This window comes from Schistosoma haematobium, chromosome ZW (genome assembly GCF_000699445.3).
Source record: "Schistosoma haematobium chromosome ZW, whole genome shotgun sequence".
In the NCBI taxonomy this organism is placed as follows: domain Eukaryota; kingdom Metazoa; phylum Platyhelminthes; class Trematoda; order Strigeidida; family Schistosomatidae; genus Schistosoma; species Schistosoma haematobium.
In genome coordinates, this window is record NC_067195.1 from 66411546 (window position 1) to 66436316 (window position 24771).

Here is a 24771-nt window from a genome sequence, read left to right on the forward strand (position 1 = left end):
CGGAGACAATAAAATGTATTTGAATACAAAATTACATAATCTCTTAATAAAATCTGGGAGTTATACAGTAAACACTTCATTTGCGAGATGCCAATCATTTGTCTCAGACTTGTTTGCTCCTTAATTTCCACACCAATCACTATCTGTTCTCGTTCTCTTTTCTTCGATCTTCTTAACCTTCTAACTCCAGGCAATTCCCTTTCTACTGATGATACATACTACTTGTATCTGTAGATATCAGTAGCACATACCACAGTATTTGTAAAAACGTTTAGAAATGGTATGTGGACAAAACAGTAGAACTAAGTGAAGATACTGAGATTTTATTCAGATTAAGAAATATTCATTCAGAAAGCTAAACAGAATAATCAAATCTATACAGAATAAAGCAATATACATCTTGTTTACCATATCATTTTTTGACTTAAACGATGTCAACTATGAGAAAAATACATATATCCATTTAAAACTTAAAATGTCACCTATTGTTTATGTAGGTCTACTGAACGTGAAGATTGTTTCGTGTTTACACTATATCTTACATCGCACAGTATTTATAGTGTAGTGTAAAAGTTAAATTTCCAATTGAACTGACTTATTTAATTAATTGAACGACCAAGATATATTTGTTATGTAAAACAACTACTCTGAATTTATTCGTACTTGGAATATTCAGTCAGTTTTTTAATGAGGAATAATAGAACTCGGTAAATTACTTACTTACTTACGCCTGTTATCCCTTATGGAGGGCATAGGCCGACACCAGCATTTTCCAAAGAACACTATCCTGAGAACGCGGTAAATTACTAAAAATATGTTTCATTCTGTTAAGAGGTTATGAATTATTGCAAATATTCAATGTTTTTTAATTTCTTCAGGTTCTGAAACCAATTTTATAGCTACTAATTTTCATGACATTTCTATAGTTGAAGATACTATCCTGAATACGAACGAGCTTACTATTTGAGTGTCAATTTATAACTAATAGCTTATATATGTGACACATTGAGAACTCATCATTGAGTGAAATGAATTTGATCTCGAAACCACATGCAGATATTTGAACAAAATCATTACTAAAATGTTATTCACAACAGGTCAGTTTTTAATTAGTAAGTTTCTATTGGCATTTTGCTTTGAATGATTAGAATACAAATGTGGATGATTGAAAATCTTTGTAGATAGTGTTATTTTGAGGACATATTTTTGCATATACTTTCTTCAGACTATCTCTTAACTATGAGGAAAGATCATTCAAGTTTTTGTAAAATTCTAAACGTTGGTCATTATCTTTTGCATTCTGCAGTATTGCCATAAACCAACTCTATACTGGTTACTTCAAAATCAGATTTCTCACTTTTTAATTTTCAGTTGTAAACGTTTAGTCGCTTGAATGGGTCACTACTGACTAGTAATACTAATTTAAAACCATATTACCTATATTTGAGTATAGTCAGACGGATTTTTCCGTTATGTAAAATTTAAGCTGAATGAAATCTACGAATTTCTCATGCAGTGAGCAATCGAAACAGCTCAAAGTGAAACATTATGATATATGCATGAATTATAAATCTGATTGTTTTAAGCTAGGTTAACGTGTATTATATGTACGTTTATTGACTAAATGGAGTTAGCTTAAAAGCACAGTCCAAATGCACGCCAGTTGGGCAATCGTTTACTACCTGAAACGGGTTTCCTTCAAGTTTCGTTTTGTGCAAATGTGAACAATAGGACAACAGGAACTTGAAACATCTTGTTTAGTTAGCTTGTAAGCTAAAGAATGCAGATTAAGACCTAAAAGATGAAAAAACGAAGGCGAAAAATTCAACGTTTAACAACAACTTCTCTAACAAAATAGCTACCTTAATGTAGTCTTTCATAAATTCTTAAGCCTTTGCCAGTTAATTAGGTATACATTAGATTAGATTTAAACCAATATTTTCATCTCTTTGATGTGTTTCTTTAAAGAAGTTCATGTGGTTTCCCACAAAGAATTATTATGAATAGAATTTGGTTTGGATAATACGTTTGTTTTCCAATCTTTATCTTATTTTCCAGAAAGATCAACCAAATAGTGTTTCTATTCTCAAGGATCAGACAAATGTGAATCGATGACACTGTTGTTTTAAAATCTAGCATATAACTGTCAGAAATAGATGCCATTCAAAGTTCACCAACAAAAGCTTTAAATATGAACTTCCTCTTAGAGGATTTCTGCAGTACCAAGAGAAACATCTCATCATAAACATTGGATCTAAAAGAAAAAATTCAAATAGAAATTTTGGGAGATTAACTTTTGAAATTTTTGAAAAAATGTTTGTCGACTTCATTATATCTTTTTCAATCTACCTTTAATTTATGGTTATGTTAAAAATAAATGTACATGTTGGGTCAAGTGGTTATGTAACTATAAGGCTAATCATTCTTTTGAACCAAGTTAGATCGGTCGCAAAATGTAACGGTTCTCTGAAGTCATTTGGAACCATTATTTAGAAGAGATCTCTGTGAATGTAGAACAACCAACAGCATAATATTGGAATATCTCGTCATTTTTGGTCATTCTACTTAATCAGGTTACATATAGATATTTAAATTGAAATGAACATAAATTGTAACATTGTAGGCTGTAGAGAGTTTAGTATTTCAGCGATTCAAGACTGAACTATGCGTGCCAAAGCCCAACAACCAATTACTCACATTTTTTTAATTTTCTCGGTCCTTTATCACAATCATACTCATCAAGTGAACATATAATGGATAAATTATTTTCATTTTGCTATTTACCTTTAATATTTAGATCATAATGTGATGCTTGAAATTTTCGAGCACAATGACGTAATCAACTCCTGTTTTTCATTAGGCTACTATATCAGTTAAACTATAATGATTATGAATGATGTGCTTCAGTAAACAAAACAAATTTTAAGAAAATGTTTGTGCTCGATTATTTTTTTTAAATTCTTCTCCTATGACAAGAAAGGTTTCTTTCACTATTTCAGTCCAAATTATTTCGCATATTTTCCGGACCACCGCATTGTCAATACTTTTGTTTGATGAGAACACGTTTTCTACTTAGTTTGATTTTTTATGTTCAGTGTGATTAGCTTCTCAAAACTCAGATTGTCCTATCTTGAAACCATGTAATTATTTATGTTTATTCTTGTTTTATTATCCTGTAAAACAGTCGTTTTCTATAAGATGAAATAGTATTAACTGAAGATTAGTTTTAAGCATACTGAGTAGGATTTCGGGAAATTTCAAAATAAACCATAACTACTTAGTGGTTTGAATTGAAGTATAGCTTCAGTATCATATTGATCTATATTGTTTGTTAGTAGTAGATGAAACATTTAAACTATTATGTAAACGTTTTCATAAAGTAAATATTGTTTTTCACAAGGAGATCACTAGTTTCAATAGTGTTCTATTTTACAGCTATAGTAAAATTAACATAAAAATTTCTTTATTATGAATTAAACGTTTGGAAGAATCGGAAAGGAAGAATTAACAAATCATTTATACAAGTCGTACTTTAGTGGCTCGAGATCTTGCTCCGGGTAGATCGTATGAATGATTGTTATCGAAATATATATGTCTTCTATCTTCGTATATAATTATCAACTTAACTCGCGTTAATTAATAACGAAATTAAATAGGCCAAATACGAGAATCCTTTTTGAATATGTATATTTCATTTACTCATTATTGATTTGAACAGGCAATCAAGGAGGCTAAACAAAGAGGGAAAAGCGTAGCAGACTAGAAAAGGCGAGTGAACCAACTCCATTTAATCAAGCTTTTATCGATATTTATAGTCAGATAAAAATAAGCTACAGACATGTGATCAGTAAGATGAGACGTGCACATGCTCATATAAAAGTCAAAATTGATGAGCGAATAAATGAAAAGGTCAAAATGTAGCTTGATAAGAATGTACGAGTTAGCATGTCTATAATCTAGAATAACCTATGTAAACTTGCAGAGCGCTACAGTATTCATTTTTTAAACTGTCTTGATAATGAGCTTACCTATATTAAGTTAATAGAAAAGTTATGAATTATACATGTTCTTGATAGCTCAGATTGTTTCCTTCACTTTCTAAAGTAAATCAGAATTGCTTATTTTTCGGTGTAAGCTAATCATCATCGTTTCTGTAAATAATGATCTGAGTATTTTATTTTGGAATACTTAAGGTTTTCTAGTATGATGACCAATAATTCATCTTTTAAACTCTAATTTTAATGAAGATCACCTTAACTTTCTGAAAATCTTCCACTAATAACTATCAATTATTTAATAATGATGTACAAAATATTTCCTTCAAATTCCAACTTTTTACATCTAATTATTGATCCGTAACCTTCAATCTTATTCTGTGATATTTTCCATATTTTATGCTTAATCTATCTAATTTAACTTCTTATTTTAAACAAAATTACTTCATGATTTACACACATCTAATAAAATAATTTAACTGAGTCCAAAATCTAACGGAACATTAAATCGAATTACTAAGTTTGATTATGATTAAAAATTTATATTAAATGTCTATGACTGTAAATTAGATTTGATTTAGATATTGTTAGTTTTATATTTCTTATATAAATCACGCAAACTTTTGTTTTTAAACATAATTTCTAAATATCATTTTGTTTACAACTTAAATGGACTTTGAATATTTTTAACCAGTAAAATTTGTTATTTAGAAATGCAGGTTGTATGTCTGAAAAAAATATTAGAAAAAAATAATAAAGTACTTTTATCAGTATTAAGGTTGTGGTGATCATTAAGTTTTTGATTGAGATCATGAACCGATTGATGTTAGACCACCGTTGTAAACTTGGAAGCACTGGACGGCCTTTTCGTCCTATTGTGGGACTCCTCAGCAGTGCACTGCTTAATAATCTCCACAAACCTAATACTGATAATTACCATGTGCTCACTAGTGACTAGCTTCATGAGGGAATTCTCGGAGTTCTAGTGAGAAGCTGTGACCAGTGGAGCTAATCCGTGTCGAGTAGAGACAGGTAACTACCTCAGAACAGTGGAAGATGGTCGCACAACTTTGTGGACTGGTTGATGTTAGACACTAACACCATTGGATGCCGGATCAGTGATTCAGTAGGTTAAGCGTTCTCGCGCAAAACTGAAGGCCCTGAGTTCGAATCCGGCTATTGGGATCGTGGATGCACACTGCTGAGAAGTCCCAGAAAATGACGAGTCGGCCGTCCAGTGGTTCCAGGTTTCCAACGGTGGTCTAACATCAATTTGTTCATGATCTCAATCAGAAAGGTACTTTTAATCAGTAGGAATAAGTGGATTAAATGATGAAAGCACTAATAGAATGAATAATTTTTACTTTGATATAGGTAATTATCGTGATAAGTTATACTGAGTGACTTTATTTGAAAATGGCCACTACAACAACTGGGTATTTTTTCTTTATCATGTATAAAAATACTTATTGATGAATTAAAAGAAATTTTAATATAATAATAAGATTTTACAAAAAAAGTTATTTAAAAACAGGTAATTTTGAAGTTTTACATTATGGAATAATTTTAATTAGACAGGAACCAATTAAATTAATAACCAGGATATAATGTATAATTGTTTTGTCCTAGTAAATGACTGCTCAGTAGTGCGCATACATGATCACAACTGGACTATAGTGAAATATCTTCAGGTCGCACTCAACATTTAGACCACTGATTTATCACCGAAATGATTGACACTGCTAATCTTAGTTCACAATTTGATGTGTCCATAAACTGGTGATAAGTGTCTCACGTCCAACATAATAAATAACAATTAACCAGGATAACACTATTAAGTTCGGGTGTAAATTGAATTACAGAATATATTTTTTTGATAAGTTGACCATCTGAGTAATCAACCAAATAAACACTTTCTCCAGTTGCAAAAACATATTGCACTGAAATTAGAGACACTCGCTTTTGAATATGGAGTAAATTTTTCATAAAATAGGTGGACTTTGACTAACAGTAGAATTCAGTACTTGCGTTTCGTTTTATTTAAGGCTCATCAGATAGATGTAACTGCACCCCAGAATTGGTTGTAAGTTATGGGTTTTTCGATAATTTTCTAAATACTGTCTTTTAATGGATAGGGCTAAGTTTTTATTATAACACATTTGTGCTTGATGATGACAGTAGTCTATGGAATAAAACATATTAAAATCAACTCCAGTCCATTTTTGAGATGAAAGATTAAATATATACAACAATATGTATAATCTTTTATAGTAGTCGTATATGTAAATTAAAATGAAGTCACAAGTTTTACTTACGAAGTAGCTAATCCACTTGATATGAATTACCATCATTTCACAAAATATGTGTACGAAGATTTATGACCATTTTATCAGGGAATAGTAAGGTGAGCTTTTCTTTCCGTGGATTCCATGCTGACATTAAATAAAAACTCAATAAATTGTTACAAATAGCTAAATAAATTGTATAACTGACCGTGCTGTTCAAACAAAATATATCCAAGTGAAAATAATACAATAAATTACTCTTGTTGAAAGTAATCTGTATGGTAATTCTTGCTTAGTTTGTGGGGGTTTTTTTAAATCAGAAAATTAACAAAATTTTGAATGACTTAGTTTTTGAAATAACTGATTCTCATTTAGTTATATATTAGTCAATATCATGACATGGTAACATTAGGTTCAGTAGATGTGATTATAAAGTTTATATCATAACATCCATGCATCAGTTTTACTGAAAATAACTGATGTAATTGTGTTCCAAGTTGAAATATCTTAGTACGTCATAGTGCTATAATCCTTTTAAAAGCTAATACAACATCATTTTCACCGTTCTGTTTAATAATATATCGTTTTCTTTTAATTCACACTATGAATATCATGTAAAATATCTTTATATTTAAGTTTATAAACGTTATTATCTTTGAATTAGTGTTTATTAGATGAATATAACAACCTCCTGTAAATTATGTTCAATGTTTACAGTATATGAATAGATTCGAAAGCCATGAAGAATTTTTAAGATGTACGATTCAACCAGTTTTTATTTTGTGTACAAGACAGATTTCTTACATCGAGTTATTTATATTTTCATATCGATTATTTTGAATAATCACCAAGCAAGATTTATGAAAAATACATTTCAATCCATAAAGGAAATGTCTAACATTTAACTGATATTCCGTTTTTATAGTCGAATGTATTTTTTTTTAATCGTTAACGTAAGTTGTTTATGCCAGTTTCCTTTGGACAAGAAATTAATCGTTAGTTTTTTTTTCTAGTTATGAGTCAGTGCTTTCATGTAAGAACAATCCTAAGTGAGCTCTCCTTATAAAACTATAATTGATAAATACACTGGAAGTTAATGTTTATTTAAATATTAAAACAATAAATTTTCAAAAATTTTTCCTATTCGTATATCTAAAAAGAACTTGAATAGTTATTGAGGCAGAATAATATAAATTCAATTATTCTATGGGCTTTTGTTCCGCTGCTTATGACAATCTGCTCATTAGTGTTAATCATCTATCATTGAACTGTGCAAATCTTGCAATAAACGTTACTTTTAGAGATTTATTTAAAGTAAATAATTTTGGATCCTGGTTGTTCGTACTCACGAATTATTATGAAAGATTACAATTTATCATGATGTTATACATTTAAGATCCCCAACAGAGATAATGCACTCGTCAGCATATTTTCTTCCCTATCTACTCTTTAAAAAAAGTGAGAGACGAATATACTAGAATTTACTCATTTAATATTTGATGGAGGTAAATAATATTGTTGAAGCAACTGAAATGATGGTAAATTTTCTCAATGAAAGATGAGTGTAAAATAGGAATTATTGAAAAAATTTCTAAAACATATTTTTACAAATAATTACAATATTAATCTATGTTAAAGAGAAATTTATTTCATTATTGTACAACGATATTGGAAATTTCTAACTGAGGCGATATTTCACATTTGCTTGATCACTGGGTGATGATCAATGCCATGTGTGTCAAGTCCTTCTTGGTGCAGATCGAATGTTATCGACCAAGTTGCCATGGGGCCACTAGTCTAGGTGACTCGACATTGTGTGCACTATGTTGAGATAAGAAGGCGGTTTGAGGTAGTCAACAGGAAACCCTGGACCCGAGTTCAAGAGTCGAATCCGTCAGTGTTAAAACTTGTCGTCTGAATGTTACTTATTATATCTGGTCGTCGCTGATTGTTTTGTCGGAAACGCTTATCACTTGTGCTAGGAACGAGGGACCTCTGCAATTTCTAAAACGCGAAAGTAAGGACAGAAGATTGGTATAAGTAAAGATTTATTAACCCCAAAACACAGCGACGACGACCCTAGTCGTAAATATACTCATTTATATATTGATTGTACACTTATTTTGATTAATAATTAGGATGAAAGCACATATATATATATATATATATATATATATATATATATATATATATATATATATATATATATATATAACAAATCACATACTGAGCATAGCATCAATTCCCTCAAGATAACAGGTACACCTTGCTGACGAGTGCCAGGTAGCACGAAACCCTGGTCCAGGGTTTCCTGTTGACTACCTCCAACCATCATCTTATCTGCAGCGATATTTGTAATAATGATGAGAAGAAATTATTGTTATTATGGAACCCTAAAAAGCAGTGTACATACTTCATAAGCAGTGATGGGTGGTTTTAAGGAAAGAAATCCAAAATAAACGTTTCAGCCTATTCAGGACTCATCAGCAAGGTGTTTCTTCATCCTAAAGTTTATGTACACTCCAGGATTTGAACCCAGTGTCATTCGCTTCGAAAAGGAAAAGGAAAAGATTGATTATGGTCTTAAACGTCAACGAAGCATTCGAACGACCGTTATAAATGAATTAAACTTTACCCTAATGTGTAAGTCAGTGGCTTTCTGGACTCAGTAGCTAAGTAAATAATGCGTAATTTGTAACTTCAGCTTGCTTTGAAAAATTTGGTAATATTGATTTTGTAATTCAACTAGCAAGAGGTGTTCATAATAACAGCAAAACACATTATCCATTGTGAAAATATATGTATTTATTATCTGTTATATATCCATGACGGTATATCAAAAAACGACATCGAATACGACACAAAAGTTCGTTAATGAAAAAAATTGAAAGAATTATTTTAACATAACAATGAATATGCTTTCAGATATATTTTTCACTTCATTGTTTTTTGTTTGTATCACTACCGTTTGTTCACTGACGTCTATAATGACAAAAGCAGACATCTTGATCACAAACAGTAAAAATATTCACAATAAAAAAATTTTGATTTTGCTATCAATGGTTAATTAGAGTCACATTCATTTCCAACCATTTCTAATGTACATGAATCCGCAGTGATTTTTAGTTTCTGTTTGCGCACACGATTATGAATAGTTGGAAATGTTTCGATTGGTAAACCTATTCCAGTTGATGAATGTATAGAATTAGCTGGCATTGAATAACTTGTAGTAGAGTGGCTTGTCATTGATGATCGATAGAAGAAGCGAAATATATAACGATGATAGTTTGAGCATGTGGCAATTAATAATAACGGACCTGTTACAGCATTTGACATAGCTAAACACATTGAATAATCAAGTAAAATTTCAGTTACTGGATAGTTAATATGAAATGTTTTTGTCAACAGATTACATACATGGTTTGGTGACCAAGATAAAACAAACAGTGCTGCCATTAACACACATAGTCTTGTGAGACGCTGACGTCTTCTTGTCCATGCTGTTGTATTACGATATCCAGAAAGCATTAATAGCCTTTGTGACTGTTTCAAATGAACTGTGACGACATGTTGACTTAAACATACAACTATCAGTGGTAAAACATATATTGCTACTATTAAAATAACATCATACGCAAGCTGAGCTTCACGAGACCAGGAATCCCTAAAATTGAATAAAAATTAAAACGTATGACATGCTTGTATTTTAAAAATAAATCCCTAGGTTAACAAAAGTAATAAAACTACAATACAAATAATGTAGGTATATTAGACCGCGATAATTAAGCATGTGATTATTATAAATAATACATAAACGGCTTGAAGCATTTATTGACAAAATGATGAGCAATGTACAATAAACTTTAAGATGACAAAATCACGGGCAAACACAAAAACAAATTTGATTGAGATCATGAACCGATTGATGATTTGTGGATTGGTTGGTGCTAGACACTAACACCATTGGTCCAGTAGGTTAAGCGTGCGCGCAAGACTGAAGGCCCTGAGTTCGAATCATGTGAGTGGGATCGTGGATGCGCACTGCTGATGAGTCCCAAAATAGGACGAATCGGCCGTCCAGTGCCTTCAAGTTTCCAACGGTGGTCTAACATCAATCGGTTTATTATGCTGAACCAACAACCGGAATATTTTAATGCAGATCCCTTTGTTTTTTTTTTTGGGCGAAATCTATACATGAATTTCATACTCTCATTCCTTTTATTTATATCAATTATGTAGATAAAAATTACAGTTTGTTTTCACGAAATACCCGAAAGAAAATTGTTTTCAATGCCAGAGTTCTGAAATAGTTTTCAGGTTAGCTTTTGAAGAATGTTGACAGAGATATTGAACCTATCCGTTAGTAATTTCGTATAGTCAAAGTATAACCTACTTAAATACTGAAATACAAATTTAATCATTAATCCATTCAATTTGGATTTTATGTTTTAAAATAATCTTCCGAATTATGGGTATCAATACCAAGGTTTGATTTGATAATTTCGAATAAATTGAGCATTGGGTAGATTGTTATATTTGTAATATCCCAACGAGTAAAAAAATTGGATTTTCGGAAGTTTCGTGACTCAGTGTAAGTGACTTCTTCAGGGAATAAATAACCAAATTAAATTAGCCCGTTTAAATAATACAAAGGAATAAAGCAAGAATATTAGTTGCGATCGATCAAAAACACGTCTGACCAAGTCAATGTCATGTCATTCCGGTCAAGGTGATTTATATGATTTATAATCCCGAAGATCTGGAAAGACTCCAAATTAAATCGGCAATAGGAGTTCACGCCATTTCCAACAACCATCAAATCAATGCAAAAAAACATCAAAATAATACAAAAAGGCTTTTCCAACTACAAAGAAAGAAGCTTTCCATACAATGCTTATTCCTACTGCCCTCAATAGAAAAGAAGGCCTCACTATCCATCCAACTTGGACTAACTATCCAAGCTACCATGTCTGATTCTATTCACATTTCACGCTATTATTGCACAAACAAATAAAACTCTATCCTCTCTCACCACAAATGTCACATTTATTTCATAACTTAGCACCACACAAATATGCAAATATACACCTTGAGCAGAATGACATGACATTGACTTGGTCAGACGTGTTTTTGATCGATCGCAACTAATATTCTTGCTTTATTCCTTTGTATTATTTAAACGGGCTAATTTAATTTGGTTATTTATTCCCTGAAGAAGTCACTTACACTGAGTCACGAAACTTCCGAAAATCCAATTTTTTTACTCGTTGGGATATTACAAATATATTATTTATTTATAACCTTCCACATTATTTCTAAGTGTGAATAATCTGTTTAAATTCATAATAACCGCTAAGATGTAGAATAAATATTTTTATTTAATCTCATAAACAATTTCAAACAATCAACTCGGTAGTACTCGATCATGTGATAAACCACATTTTCTAGAACATATTATATACTTTGCCATTATCTCTTACTAATATTAACTTGTCTCTAAATAAAGTAATGTACGTACAAATATTTGTATTGTATTAATGAAGATAAACCCAAATCTAGGGCAGAAAAGTAGTTGATTTTTCTTGTTTTTTTATTCAATGATCCTAGTGTCCTTCACAATTATGCATTTTTCTTAATGACTTATTTTATTATTTTTTCCATCTATCATTGCTACTTAATTATTTTACCATTATTATACCATTTTGACTATTTTCTATTCTCATTTATAATGACTTCTACTTATCTACTTGAAAAGATTACATAACAGCTTTTTGTTCTGCAGTCATGTTTTTGACAATCATTCATCTATATATCCTATAGTTTCAGTTAATCTATTGTTTCACCTATTAATCTTCACAGATGCCGCTCAAATTATAAGTGTACATATTAACAAACATAATGCAGATATCTTCGGAAAAAAGTACATTGTATATTAATATGATTATAGTCTTTCGGAAACGAAATTACAGACAAGAACAACTTCTGAATTAAAATGCTATTTGTTTTTACAAAACTTTCTATCCAGAAAATCTATCTTATTACAAAATGCTTTGAGAACACATTTAATATAATCAGAATGGGTTTTGTGGGGGAGTCCCATACTAGGACGAAACGGCCGTCCAGTGCTTCCAGGTTTTCTATGGTGGTCTAGCTTCAATTGGCTCATGATTTCAACTTGTGAAATTTCTAAAAATCTCCACAAAACCCATTCTGATAATAATAATCACCTGCTCACTAGTGACTGACTTCAGGAGACACTCCTGGAGTTCTAGTGAGAAGTAGTGACCAGTGGAGTTCAACCAGGTCTGTTGTGAGATATCAGCTCACTGAAGACAATGGTATACGGTGGCGCAACTTCATGGATTGGTTGAAGTTAGACATTAACACCGTCGGATGCCGGCTCAGTGGTCTAATGGTTAAGTGCTCGCGCGCGAAGCCAGTAGGTCCTGGGTTCGAATCTTGCGGGGTGCGGGTTTGTGGATGCTCACTGCTGAGGAGTCTCATACTAGGACGAAACGGCCGTCCAGTCCTTCCAGGTTTTCCATGGTGGTCTAGCTTCAATTAGCTCATGATTTCAACTTGTGACATTTAATATAGTTTAAGATATAATGATTTCATTTTTGTTTTGGATAAAGTATTCTTTAATTTCTACAAAAATGTATGAAGGAACCGTTTTACAATTTGGTAACAGATCAAGATATGATATCTTTTCATACTGCAAGTAAATTAAGTGATACTGAACACATATTCAGTCGTCATTATGCTATATTTGAAATGTTTAATATCGATCAAAGTAACATGAAAGCATCCTATTAATTTACACCTTATATTTCAATAAAGGTGAATTAGTTATTGATCAATGTAAATTTTATTACGCAACTGTTTAACGTTTGCAATAAACAAAATATTCCCGGTTTTGATTTCCTCTAATTTTCTATTAATCATCATTTTCCTTGACCCTAATTGTTAAAACAAAAAAAATGAATTAGAAATGCTATTCTAGATTGACAAAAGCTATTAATATTATTTACATGGATTCAATATGATATACCAAATAAAAAGCTCTGAAAAATCGCTGAAGTTAATGGTTGTTATTTCTTAAGTAAAATGATAACTTAATTGCCTGAATACACATTCGTAATAAACAAATTGCGTTATGTATTAGTAGTTTGAAAACACCATTAGAGCAGGCAGATAAAGCTTGATTACCATTTAATTTTTAAGATGACGTTTGAAATATATACTTATGAATACCTAACATATTTTATCAAACTCAAAAATGCATTAGGCTCATAAAATTTAGAAAAAAGAACGAATAAAAAACGAAGACATTTAAATACACTAAGTTACTGTAGGTGTTGGTTACTGTGCCCTTAAAAAAGGTTTTCGTGAACTACACATAACTAATTGTATTTAGTACAAAACCAGCCATATTAAGCTTGTCGGTACTGAAGACTCTGGTTAAGTTCATAATTAAAACTGAAAAGTCTGAGTCTTCAATTTTTGATAATATTCCCTTTAAAATTTATCATTTATTCTGTCAGGAAATACAATAAGTATAATGACTCAATTTTATGAGCTTTTTACAAATATGTGTATTTTTAATTGAGGTCATGAATCGATCAATGTTATACCACCATTGAAAACCTCGAAGCACTGGACGACCGTTTCGTCTTAGTATGGGACTCCTAAGTAGTGTACTTTTGATTGAATAAACTAATGCGAACTACCAATAATGTACGTAATACCTATAATTTAAGTGAAGAACTAAAATGAAACATTTTGTTAAATTCTAGTACTTTCAAAATTTGCATTTACTACAACTTCACATATCACAGATAATGTCATATGAAAAATATAATCATAATTTATGCAACATTAAACTGTGTAGGCAATAATTTCAGAAGTAGAATAAATACAGCGAGTATAAAGCGTAAATTAAAAGTTATTAATAAATAAATTTGGAAACAGGTTCTGATTTTTAAATTCACCATATGTAAAGTAATTTTGTTTATAAGAAAATTTAGAATGTAGTCTTGTAGTGTATACTGCTGATCTCAATAGATATAAGCAGTATGTATCATCAATCGAAAGTGAAATGGTTGGAGGTAAAAGGTTAAGAAGATCAAAGAAAAGAGAACGAGAACAAAGAATAATTGGTGTGGAATCGAAAGAACAAAAAAGTTTGAGATGATTGATTGAGATTTTGCAAATGAAGTATTTACTGTATAACTCTCAGATTTTACTAAGATGTTCTATAACACATACGATTGTACCCAATTATGTTATCGTTCACTACAGTCTTACCTGGTTAATTAGCATTTAACCAGGTAGATTATCGACAATAAATGTTATGAAGTACAAAAACTATCATGTTTTTAGCTAGTTAATTTTGTAAATGCGTTATCATTTTTTTCTCTCTATCCTTTTTACAAGTTGAGCTATATGATACTAAAAGAAAACAGTTTAATGTACACATAAATCTACACATTGGAAATAGTCAAAGTCACAAAAACTATTTTCGCTTATTCGTTAATAAAGATTCCCTGATATAAATGAAAGTGATTATTGTTATATTCACTAATAATACATATCCACACATAAGTGACAATAGATGCCAAATCTAATGAACGAGCTAAATGGAAAATCATTTAGAAATCATTAACATCAAGTATAAAACTTGTTAAAGTTTATTTGATTGATTAATATTTTTGATACTGTCATTCTTTTATCCCTGGTTGATCTTACCTGTTCTTTTTAACTGTTAATATAAATTACTGATTTGAAACGATTGCTACCTAAATAAGTATCATGAATTAGCCTAAGGTTATAATTCTGGTATGTAAAACGAACCAATTTCTGTATAAAAATACCTTAAGGTGTTTAATATAGTCTGTTTTAAATAAGTTAAGAAGTCATAAGACAAACAATAGACACTTGATTCTTTTATTCGTGATAATGCCACATCCTGTTTTTAGAACATTAATTATAAATAAGTAGAAATAGTACATCTGACAAACAAGTCTAGAAACAATTTTTACTCACATAATTCGGAGTTGGACGCTGGAAAATATCTAACACTTCTGTTACATAGCAAAGTGTGGTGTTTCTAAATTGATAGATGCATTTCATTGGAAAATACTAAAAAAATATTTTAACATTATACAGTTATTATATCTGTGAGGGGAACAATGCGACTATTTAGTTGTCTCTGTCTTAAAATATCTCTTAATATAAAATAAATTTAATCTCACTGAAATCTTACATTTAAAAGTTCTTAAAAGTAAAAGAATTAGTACCAAACTTTATATAACTTGTACATCGATCATGTAGGTGAGAGTGAAAAAAAGAACGTGAGATTTCAGATCAAACAGAATGTAAGAATTTGCTCTCACCATAGTTTGTTAAAATGAAAAAAGAGTTAATGAAGGTTAATTAATATGAATCATATAGAATAAATGGAATATGGCTTGCAGTGGAATCCAGAAACTGCAATTTGTCCTATATGTGATTCTAACTATCTAATATTCGATGTTCACTCCTGAATTCATTTCAAACGTTCAATGCGTTATTTTGTTAGCTAATTAGTCCAAATAATCACTCAATTGTGTAACGGATATGAATTTTAATTTGATATGTAATTATGTGGTTGATATTTTAACTAGCTTTTGGTCATTCTTAGTTAAGATATGTACGTCATAATGATAATATGAAGACAAACAGCACAAAATACACAAACGTTTATCAAGACAAGTTTAGTGTTAATTATTATTATCAAAAACATGATAATCTAAATAACTATAAATTCAACTAAAATGTTTTATATTTCATATAATACTGATGTTTATGGAAGAAAATAACACTTCCCCCATTTTATTAATACACTAAGTAATATACTGGTCAAATCAAAACTGTAATATTTTGTTAAAAAGACAGAAACTAACAAGTATCATTAGAAAACCAATCGATATTTCATAAACGCATTTTTGTTCATTTCTGAGTCTGAAAAAAAACATCCATATTTGGCATGGTAAGAATGTTGATTTGGTTGTTAACCAAAATTTCTATGAACATAATGTTGCTATCTACTTTTTCTATACAAAAAATAATTTGTATTTATGCATTTGAATGATGCGAATTTCTAAGTAGATTTATAAAAATTCAATTTAAAACAAAGAAACTTCGGGAATGTGTTTTAAAATTTAATTTGAAATCATTTACTAACCTAATATGAAAATTCCTACATGGAAACTGGTTGTACACAAGGAAATAGATACGTTGTATGCAGGAACGCAGATATTTACATGTGTGGATTCTGTCATCTCTGTTGTCACGTAAACAAACATTTCTCCTGTGTTTTTTTTAAAAAATTTTTTGTTCAGTAGACTTTACTGACATAATAAGGAATAGGCGAATCTTTTCTAGTTTACTTATTAGTTCTGATTAAATAAATCAATATCTGTCAGTTATTATAATTAAATGCATTATCTCGTTCAACGTGTTTTTGTTCACGCTAAATCGAACAAATGAATTCACAGTTAACTACAAAATTTACATATTTCATTTATCTTTTTTCTTTACAAATATGCCTTAAAAATACCGATTTTTAGGCGTTTACAATCACAACTAAAGTACCGTTTACTTATTTCGTACAATAATAATTTCAGCTCATGCTCAGAATTGGCAAAAATGTATAGAAGAACAATTTCACTGTAGACTTTTATAGGATGATTTGTTAATTATAGTTTGGTGAATAGTATAAACAGTTTGTTAAATGATTTTGCACTGGGTATTTAAAAAGTTGAACGATCTATCTAATCAGTTGACTATTCTTAATGTAGTGTCTGTTACTATATTAAGCCCACATCAATATTTTAGCTTCCGGACAGGCCAGTTTATTCATTCTTCTTGACTCACATTCCGATTTTGTTAATTATTCGCTTGTTAACCCATCTAACTTTATTTAAGCGTGTGTGCACTTCTTATCTTACTCATCACATGTCTATAACTTATTTTCATCTGACTATAAATATCGATTAACGCTTGAATAAATCGAGTTGGCTCAATTGCCTTCCCGACTGAGTGTCATTTTGTTGTGCTCCACTCTCCGATCAACGATTGTATAAAATATACGTATTCAAACCTCATTCTCGTATTTGGTTTATTTAATTCCGCTATTCACTGACATGAATTAAATCGATGATTATGTGCGAGGTCCGTCAGAATGTATGCTTCGGTAGCAATCAGAAATGGTCTAGCTGGAGTCAGATTTAGGACCATTAAATTAGACACGGGCTCTTTATTTTATGTTGTCCGACTTTTCCACTATTTCTCATTTATACACTCGCTGACTGGAGATTGTGAAAAAATAGAGAGAACGTTTATAATAATTTTTCCCGAATTGCAGATATTTATATTTTTTATACTAAGAAATAAAAACTTCTGATGACGAATGGTAAGATTATCTATGTTGATCATTCATATGAACTATGGATTTGTTTATTTAATGTTATTCATTACGCTAAAACATTATTGCAAACTTGTGGAACCGAATCTTATTTCGTATATGAGCTATTATAATAAGACTTATCTTACTTAAAACTATATTTCTTACATTCATTTGACTTTCCGTATATTAATTTGACAAAATGTCACATACAAAGAATAGGGAAATGAAATATATTAACTGAATGCCCTATTCCACTGTGAATGATACCGAAGATTCTATCTCAATTCATCGCTTATATACAAGGCTATACCAAAGGTGCAACATAAGCAGATTCATGGCATAGCGTTCAATACATTATGTATTCAAACTCTTTGTCAACGATCTTAAGTTTTGTTGTCTTTCACTGAGAAAAATATTCATCATTACGTTATGCAAAATATATCAAATATAAGTAAATGAAAGTAACGAGATATATTTTTTAGTTTAGCAACAAGCTAAAAAATAATTTACATGGCGAATAGTAAACTAATTTTTTGCTAACAATATTTCTTACTTTAAGCTAACCATTTACATGACTAAATTTATAGTTTTCTATTAAACTTCTTATTTACTTTTCGATAATAAACTTTGTTCAGCAACCTGAAACGAATTATTTTCTCAATATGTAAATGTGACACAAGCCACTATTGAGTATACACAATTGTAGAGGGGGGCAGTTATTTGTTTTTAAGTATCTTTCTTTTCTACAGTTAAGAAAAAACAGTACAGTCGATTAAATTCAATAAAATATATCGAAAAGAAATGTCAATTTAAGAAAAGATGGGAACTTGTTTTCCAATACAAATGTTATTTATTTTGACTGACAGATGAAGTAAACGGTGTATTTTTAATAAAAAAAATTAAGAGTTATAATATTTAAAGCAATTAGTCCCTTTGATAAATTTCCATCATGTAATAAGTAGACGAAGATTATCAGAACTGTGTGATATATTAGCGCAATACATTTCGAACAATCTGATCACACATATACTTGTTAAGAGCATTTATATATAAAAATAAAAGGTCAAATAAGCTGGAAATGGAGTAAGATGAGACAAGGTTAATAATAAGAGTAATAATAATAATAATAATAATAATAATAATAATAATGTGAACACAATTCGTAACCTAATCACTCTGGATAATAAGTCAATATTACCAGGGTAGGTTTAATATGAGAACAAACTGTTTTTGAATATACAAAGGGGGTTTAAATTTTCGTTTGGCTAAGGCTTTGATAAACCTTAGTATACGCCCTTTTGCACTTTTATAAAACACCACAAAAGCCGAGTTAAAATCAATCTTATGACCTATTTCAACTGTGTTTAGCAACAGAGGATGATGGATGTTTATCCTCCACTCTTATTGGGTTGTATTCGTTTGTATTTGTTTCTACAACCATTTTGGTACATGTTCACACACCCTAATTTTGAGATCACGATTTCTCCTTCGTATGTATATGTGACCACACACACATTTAATTTGGTAAACACAGTGGGATGTGACACAATCGTTTTCATGTCTTTTAGGTTATATATGTGATCAGATTGCTCGAAATGTATTGCGCTAATATATCACATAGTTCTGATAGTCTTCGTCTTCTTATTATCGAAATTAACTAAAGAATCGAATTTTTTAAATGTAATTTGTGTATGAAAACATTAATTGTAAAATTCCGTACCATTACAAATTGTTTGTTTTATCAGTTACTGAAAAGTTTGTTAAAACTTAATTGCCTACTTATATATGAGGTGTTCAGACGTAGTCAACAGGGAAACTTGAACCTTCTTTTTGTTTAATTTTTCATTTGTTATCAAGTTATTCTTGTACTCATGGGAGAATTGGTGTGCCCTGACAGATTGTATCACCAGTAACCAAAACTATATCGGAGAATTTTATAGTTTTTAGAAAAATCACTTTTCATAAACTTTGAACTTAAAAGAGGTTTGGTGGGAGTATAATTTATGAACGACCTTTGAGTGATTTTTAAAAACCTACTTATTTGCTAGAGTTAAAGTGGATTATAAATTAATGTGAAGAAATAGGATTAAACTTAACTCTTAGAAGTTAGGATCAGGAATCAAAGTAAGGGTTTTCATCACGGGCTGACATCAACTATAATATCCAGATATTATTTGACCATATGAATTTGGTGAAGTTTTGTTCTCTGAGCTGGATGGTTTGACCATATGAATGAATGAACCTTGCTCCAAAATTCAAAACGTGCTTTCCCTAATTTCGTTGGTTCGGCTATATATTATGGTCTCGCCAGAGATTATGTAATGAAATTTCGAAATACTGACTTTTAATATCTCTTAAAAAAACATTTCGATCCTCTAAGAGTGTCTTATATTCTTTAGCTTACCTTGAATTTGCAGATGTGGGGATTTTAATTCCTCTCATTATATTGCATCAATATGTACCTATAACTTTGATTAATCTAACAAGGCATATAGTTTCGATCACACAAAACAGTTTCTTTCTTAGCCAATATCTAAACACTGTCATCGATGGGTTCGAACGAGGAATACAAAACAATATATATCAGCATTTTTAGTCGTAATATCTCACTAAAAATATATAACAATCCAATTACACCATTAAAAGATCTATAACAAGGGAAGAATAACTCAAAACACTATACAGAAAACACTAGTTTACATCAATACCAATAAATAGATATTGGTTCTTTTCAAATGACACAGTAACCATTTAGTTTATTTGTTTAAACCTTTTGGATAAAAATTATATGAAACTGAATAGAACGACTAGCCCGAAGAAAACTATGTGTAAATCTTAAAATTGATGTTTAGATATTATTGTCGTGTTTTTAAACAAAAGAATATCTATCAATATCGACTTTAAGTTGTTATTCATCGTCTTCTGTGGAAGTAGGCAGGTTTCATGGGTAATCAAATGTCTACCAGAGTTATTATTTTCAAACGATTTTAAACTAATGAAATTTCCATTATATAGAGTTTTGGTTTTTTAAAATGTATTTAATTTTCATTATGTTAAACATATAAAAGAGATGATAGTCCAAAATATTGAACGCGTATCTTGATTGTTTTAATATAAGTTGAAGAGAGAACTGAGAACGTTTCACAACCTTTCATTAGTTATTTTTTATACACCTTTATATACGAGAGACAGACTATGTGATTGAGAATATTGATTTTTTTGGATAACTGGCATGAGATTACAAGTCGTCTACCACCACTGTGTTTATTATAGTTGTAACCTATTGAAATAACGAATAGAAGTTCCAGTTTACCTCAATATAACCAATAAATCAGCATCTCTTATGTGTTAAGGCTAAACTTAAAAAAACATTTATATCATAACTATTTTATTCAATTGAATGTGTGTATAGAAATTAACACCTATTATATAAAGCTGACATCAGTATTCATTTAAACCTAAGATTGTCAGCAAAGAAAAATGTAACCATTCACTACAATCGCTTTTCTTTAAAATGAATCCAACCAACAGTTATAAATATCTTCCTCGGAAGGTACATCTCAACATATATGAACTGCTACATAAATGTTCATTGAAAGAAACTAAATGTTACTTTTTAAATATTTTCGCAAATGATTCAAATTATAGTCAGTGTGTAAACGGAAATTTTGTTCAAAAATATCAGTATTATATATTACAATATTTTCATCTCTGGTATGCATTCACTCATGTAACGTTTCTAAAGTTTATAATGTAATTACTAAAGCGTTTGTCGAATCTATTATCTGTGGGCGAACCAATCTGATTTCTGATAGAGAATTTTAGAATTTGGCGCAAAATTCATTGATATATATGATTAAGCAGTATTTTGGGATTATAACTAATGTCGGTTCGTGATGAAAATCTTAACTCTAATTTATAACCCTGACTTCAAACTGTAAATCTCGATTCTGTCTTCGTAAATTAATTTATAACCCTCATTAGACCATTGGAAGTTAGTGAATTTTTTAAAGGTCAATCCAGTCTCATCGAAAGTCTAGAAAAATGTTTGTGATGCATTGATCAATGTAAGAATTAGATTTTCGAAACAATTATAATAAATTATTGTATATGGTAATGTATGTGAATGTTAAAAATAATGCATAGAAAATAACTACAATCAAATAGTTTCTATTACATTACTATTAAAATCATTGACAGAATTCATTTATTTTCAGTGTTTATTTCAATTTTAGTATTTTATCCAAACTAGTTTTGATTTTCATATTTGTATTACTGTTCAATAGTCATTTTCCAGAGATATTTTATTGAACTTTTACTGTACTTAGACACGCAAGTAATCTTTGAATAAAGTACTTGTTGACTTACAAACCCTTTTCAACAATATATTAAACAAATTTTCCACAAAAAAACACTGTGACGTAAGTTAGAAAATTTTATTTATTTATTACTATGTAACGCCATGAAACATCTTCCAACTGGAAAAAATGGTACTCAATATTTATGAATTTAAAGCTTGATGACAAAACTTGTACTAGTTCTATACTAACTGTCAGTTTATTCCTGACAGGTAATTATGAATTAAACTGCTTTTGTATGATCATCATCGCATTACGAATAACTTAAATTTAAGTTAAAATAACTAGAAATAATCTAACTTAATACATAGTCACAAAAATAAAATAAAAAAATTTTTTTTTCATTTCATTGTCTTAAAACAAAGATAGTAAAAACAAAACATACATTATATAAGTAAACAATCCGAAAAAATCCATAAATTTTCTAAGTGGAATCAACAACTAACAATATAAAAAGAATATTGGAAGATAAAAACATAAAAAGCATTTTACGTTAAATATGTTTGTGTCATTTATGTTTAATAATAATAATAATAATAGTATTGATAATAATGGAAACTGGTAAACAGCTGGACCAAGTAAATGTTGTGTCAGTATCCATAGAAAAATATACTGTTTGTGTGTATGAATAAAACCACAGAAGAACAACATGAAGAAGAAGAAGCAATGAATTATATTCTTCTACAATATAGAACGAATTTCTTCTTATACACCGATATATTTTAGGTAGATTGTTTTCTTCTATTTAATTCTACTGCTTTTACCATGGAAGCTTTTGTTTCTCAGTATGAAATAAATGATCAAAATTGATACTACGTCATCAAATCCAAAAATAAAATAAAATAAAGATTATCATTAGATGTAACTTAATTTATACATTCAGTTGACTATAAGCTGTAATTTATTATAGAACAGAAAAGAAATGAAAAAACATGAAGAATAGTGTTATTAATTTTATCATTAAGATTGTTAATAGCTTTAATGATACAAACTGAACTCATTTTCATAACCTATTACATAATCATAACCAATGCTTAAGTTCAAAATATATTTAAATAGAGCAAGAACAAACATTGATGCAGAATAGTATGAATTCATATTATTTCGAGGTTTCTCGTCAGCTGTTTACAAACCAAAATTGTGATAGAATTTTTACATGGAGATAGTGTGAAACAATTGACATAAATGAGTGTAAATAACGTGATTACAATAATAACTATATATATATGCTAGAAACAGGTCAGAGGTCAAAAGAGGGGGGTTAATCCAGGGTGGGTGGTGTAATAATTTAGTGAAGTTCATAAATTGTGTGATAATTGTAGGGATTAATGGAATTAAATAATGATAAGGTAGATTACGTAATAATAATTAAATAGGGTTTGGAAAGTTAAGATGATTTAAGAGGATCAGGTGACGGAAATGTGTGAATAAAATTTATTTTAAGAATTGCTCTATTTAAATTCATAAAGGGAACCAATTGCATGAAATTTCTGAAAAGCCGTCTCCCTGTCCACATTTTCAAGTCACTCAACAAGTTGGTGACAATTCGTTGCAGGATATCGAGAGAAACAACAAGATTAAAGTTTTTGTCACGTTGCCTTAACGATGGCTGCTCCCCTCGCCACATTTTTAAAGCTGTCCGCGCCTGTAAAATACCTCCTTCGTTAAAAAATCTTCGACGTGTCACCAAATCCCAAATTGAATGCACTAAGGATCTTATCTCTAAACTTAAAATAGAATCCTTTGGTTATGACAAAATCGTTATGGATTTAAATATTGTATGTCGTATTAAACTTATTAACTTCATTCGTGATGTTCAGTCGAAAACCAGTCACAAATTCATGAAGACATTAACCAAAACACTTGTTAAAGAACAAAATCACGTGGCATTTCCTACCAATCCACGAAAATACATACAGAACTTATCTAATAAAAAACTAAATCGAATTGAAACTGAAGCACTCTGCCTTGGATTCAAATTTCATATCCCAAGGAAATGCAACAGAATAGACACTGAGACCCAGTTTGAATACTTATATCAACAACTGTCGGACTTTAAACCCATGAACGACGAAAAGCACAGTTGGTTTAAATCTAAATTAGTGGATATCACAAACCAGTATGTTACGACACCAATCCCACACTCAAGGGTGTTCACCGAAGACCACCATCAAGCATTGGAAAAACTTATTAAAGACGAAACAGTAATGCTACTTCGTCCAGATAAGGGTTCCAGTGTAGTCATTCTTAACAGAGATGAATATATCAATAAGGTAATGACCATTTTAAATGACTCCACCAGATTTATCATTGACAATACCCAGAAAGACCTAACAGATGCGACAGAGAAACGTGTCTTAAGAAAGTTGAGAGAACTTGTTAAGAAAAATCTAATAGATAATCATACGTATAACGAACTTAAACCAAAAGGGTCACAATTGCCATACTTATATGGGCTACCCAAAACACATAAACCCGACGTCCCTATAAGACCAATATTATCGATGGCCAAATCACCTTTCCATAAACTTGCCCGCTGGCTTACTAGATGCTTGGAACCAATCCGCAAAAAACTAGCAGCCTACAGTTTGAAAGACAGCTTTGAATTTGTACAAAAACTTGACAACCTTAATGTCTCTGACAAATTCATGGTTTCATTTGATGTCTCTTCGCTTTTCACAAAT

The 24771-nt window shown here is 30.2% G+C and overlaps 1 protein-coding gene across 1 annotated transcript in view; it reads right to left on the bottom strand.

Annotated features, from left to right (window-relative positions):
* Positions 1-8916: 8916 nt before the first annotated feature.
* Positions 8917-24771, bottom strand: part of MS3_00004193 (uncharacterized protein) — a 46169-nt gene continuing 30314 nt past the window's right edge. The window contains exon 2 of the mRNA XM_012942217.2: positions 8917-9944. Within this exon, the coding sequence (XP_012797671.2) occupies positions 9344-9944 (601 nt within the window). The 3' untranslated portion in view covers positions 8917-9343. The remainder of the gene's footprint in view (positions 9945-24771) is intronic.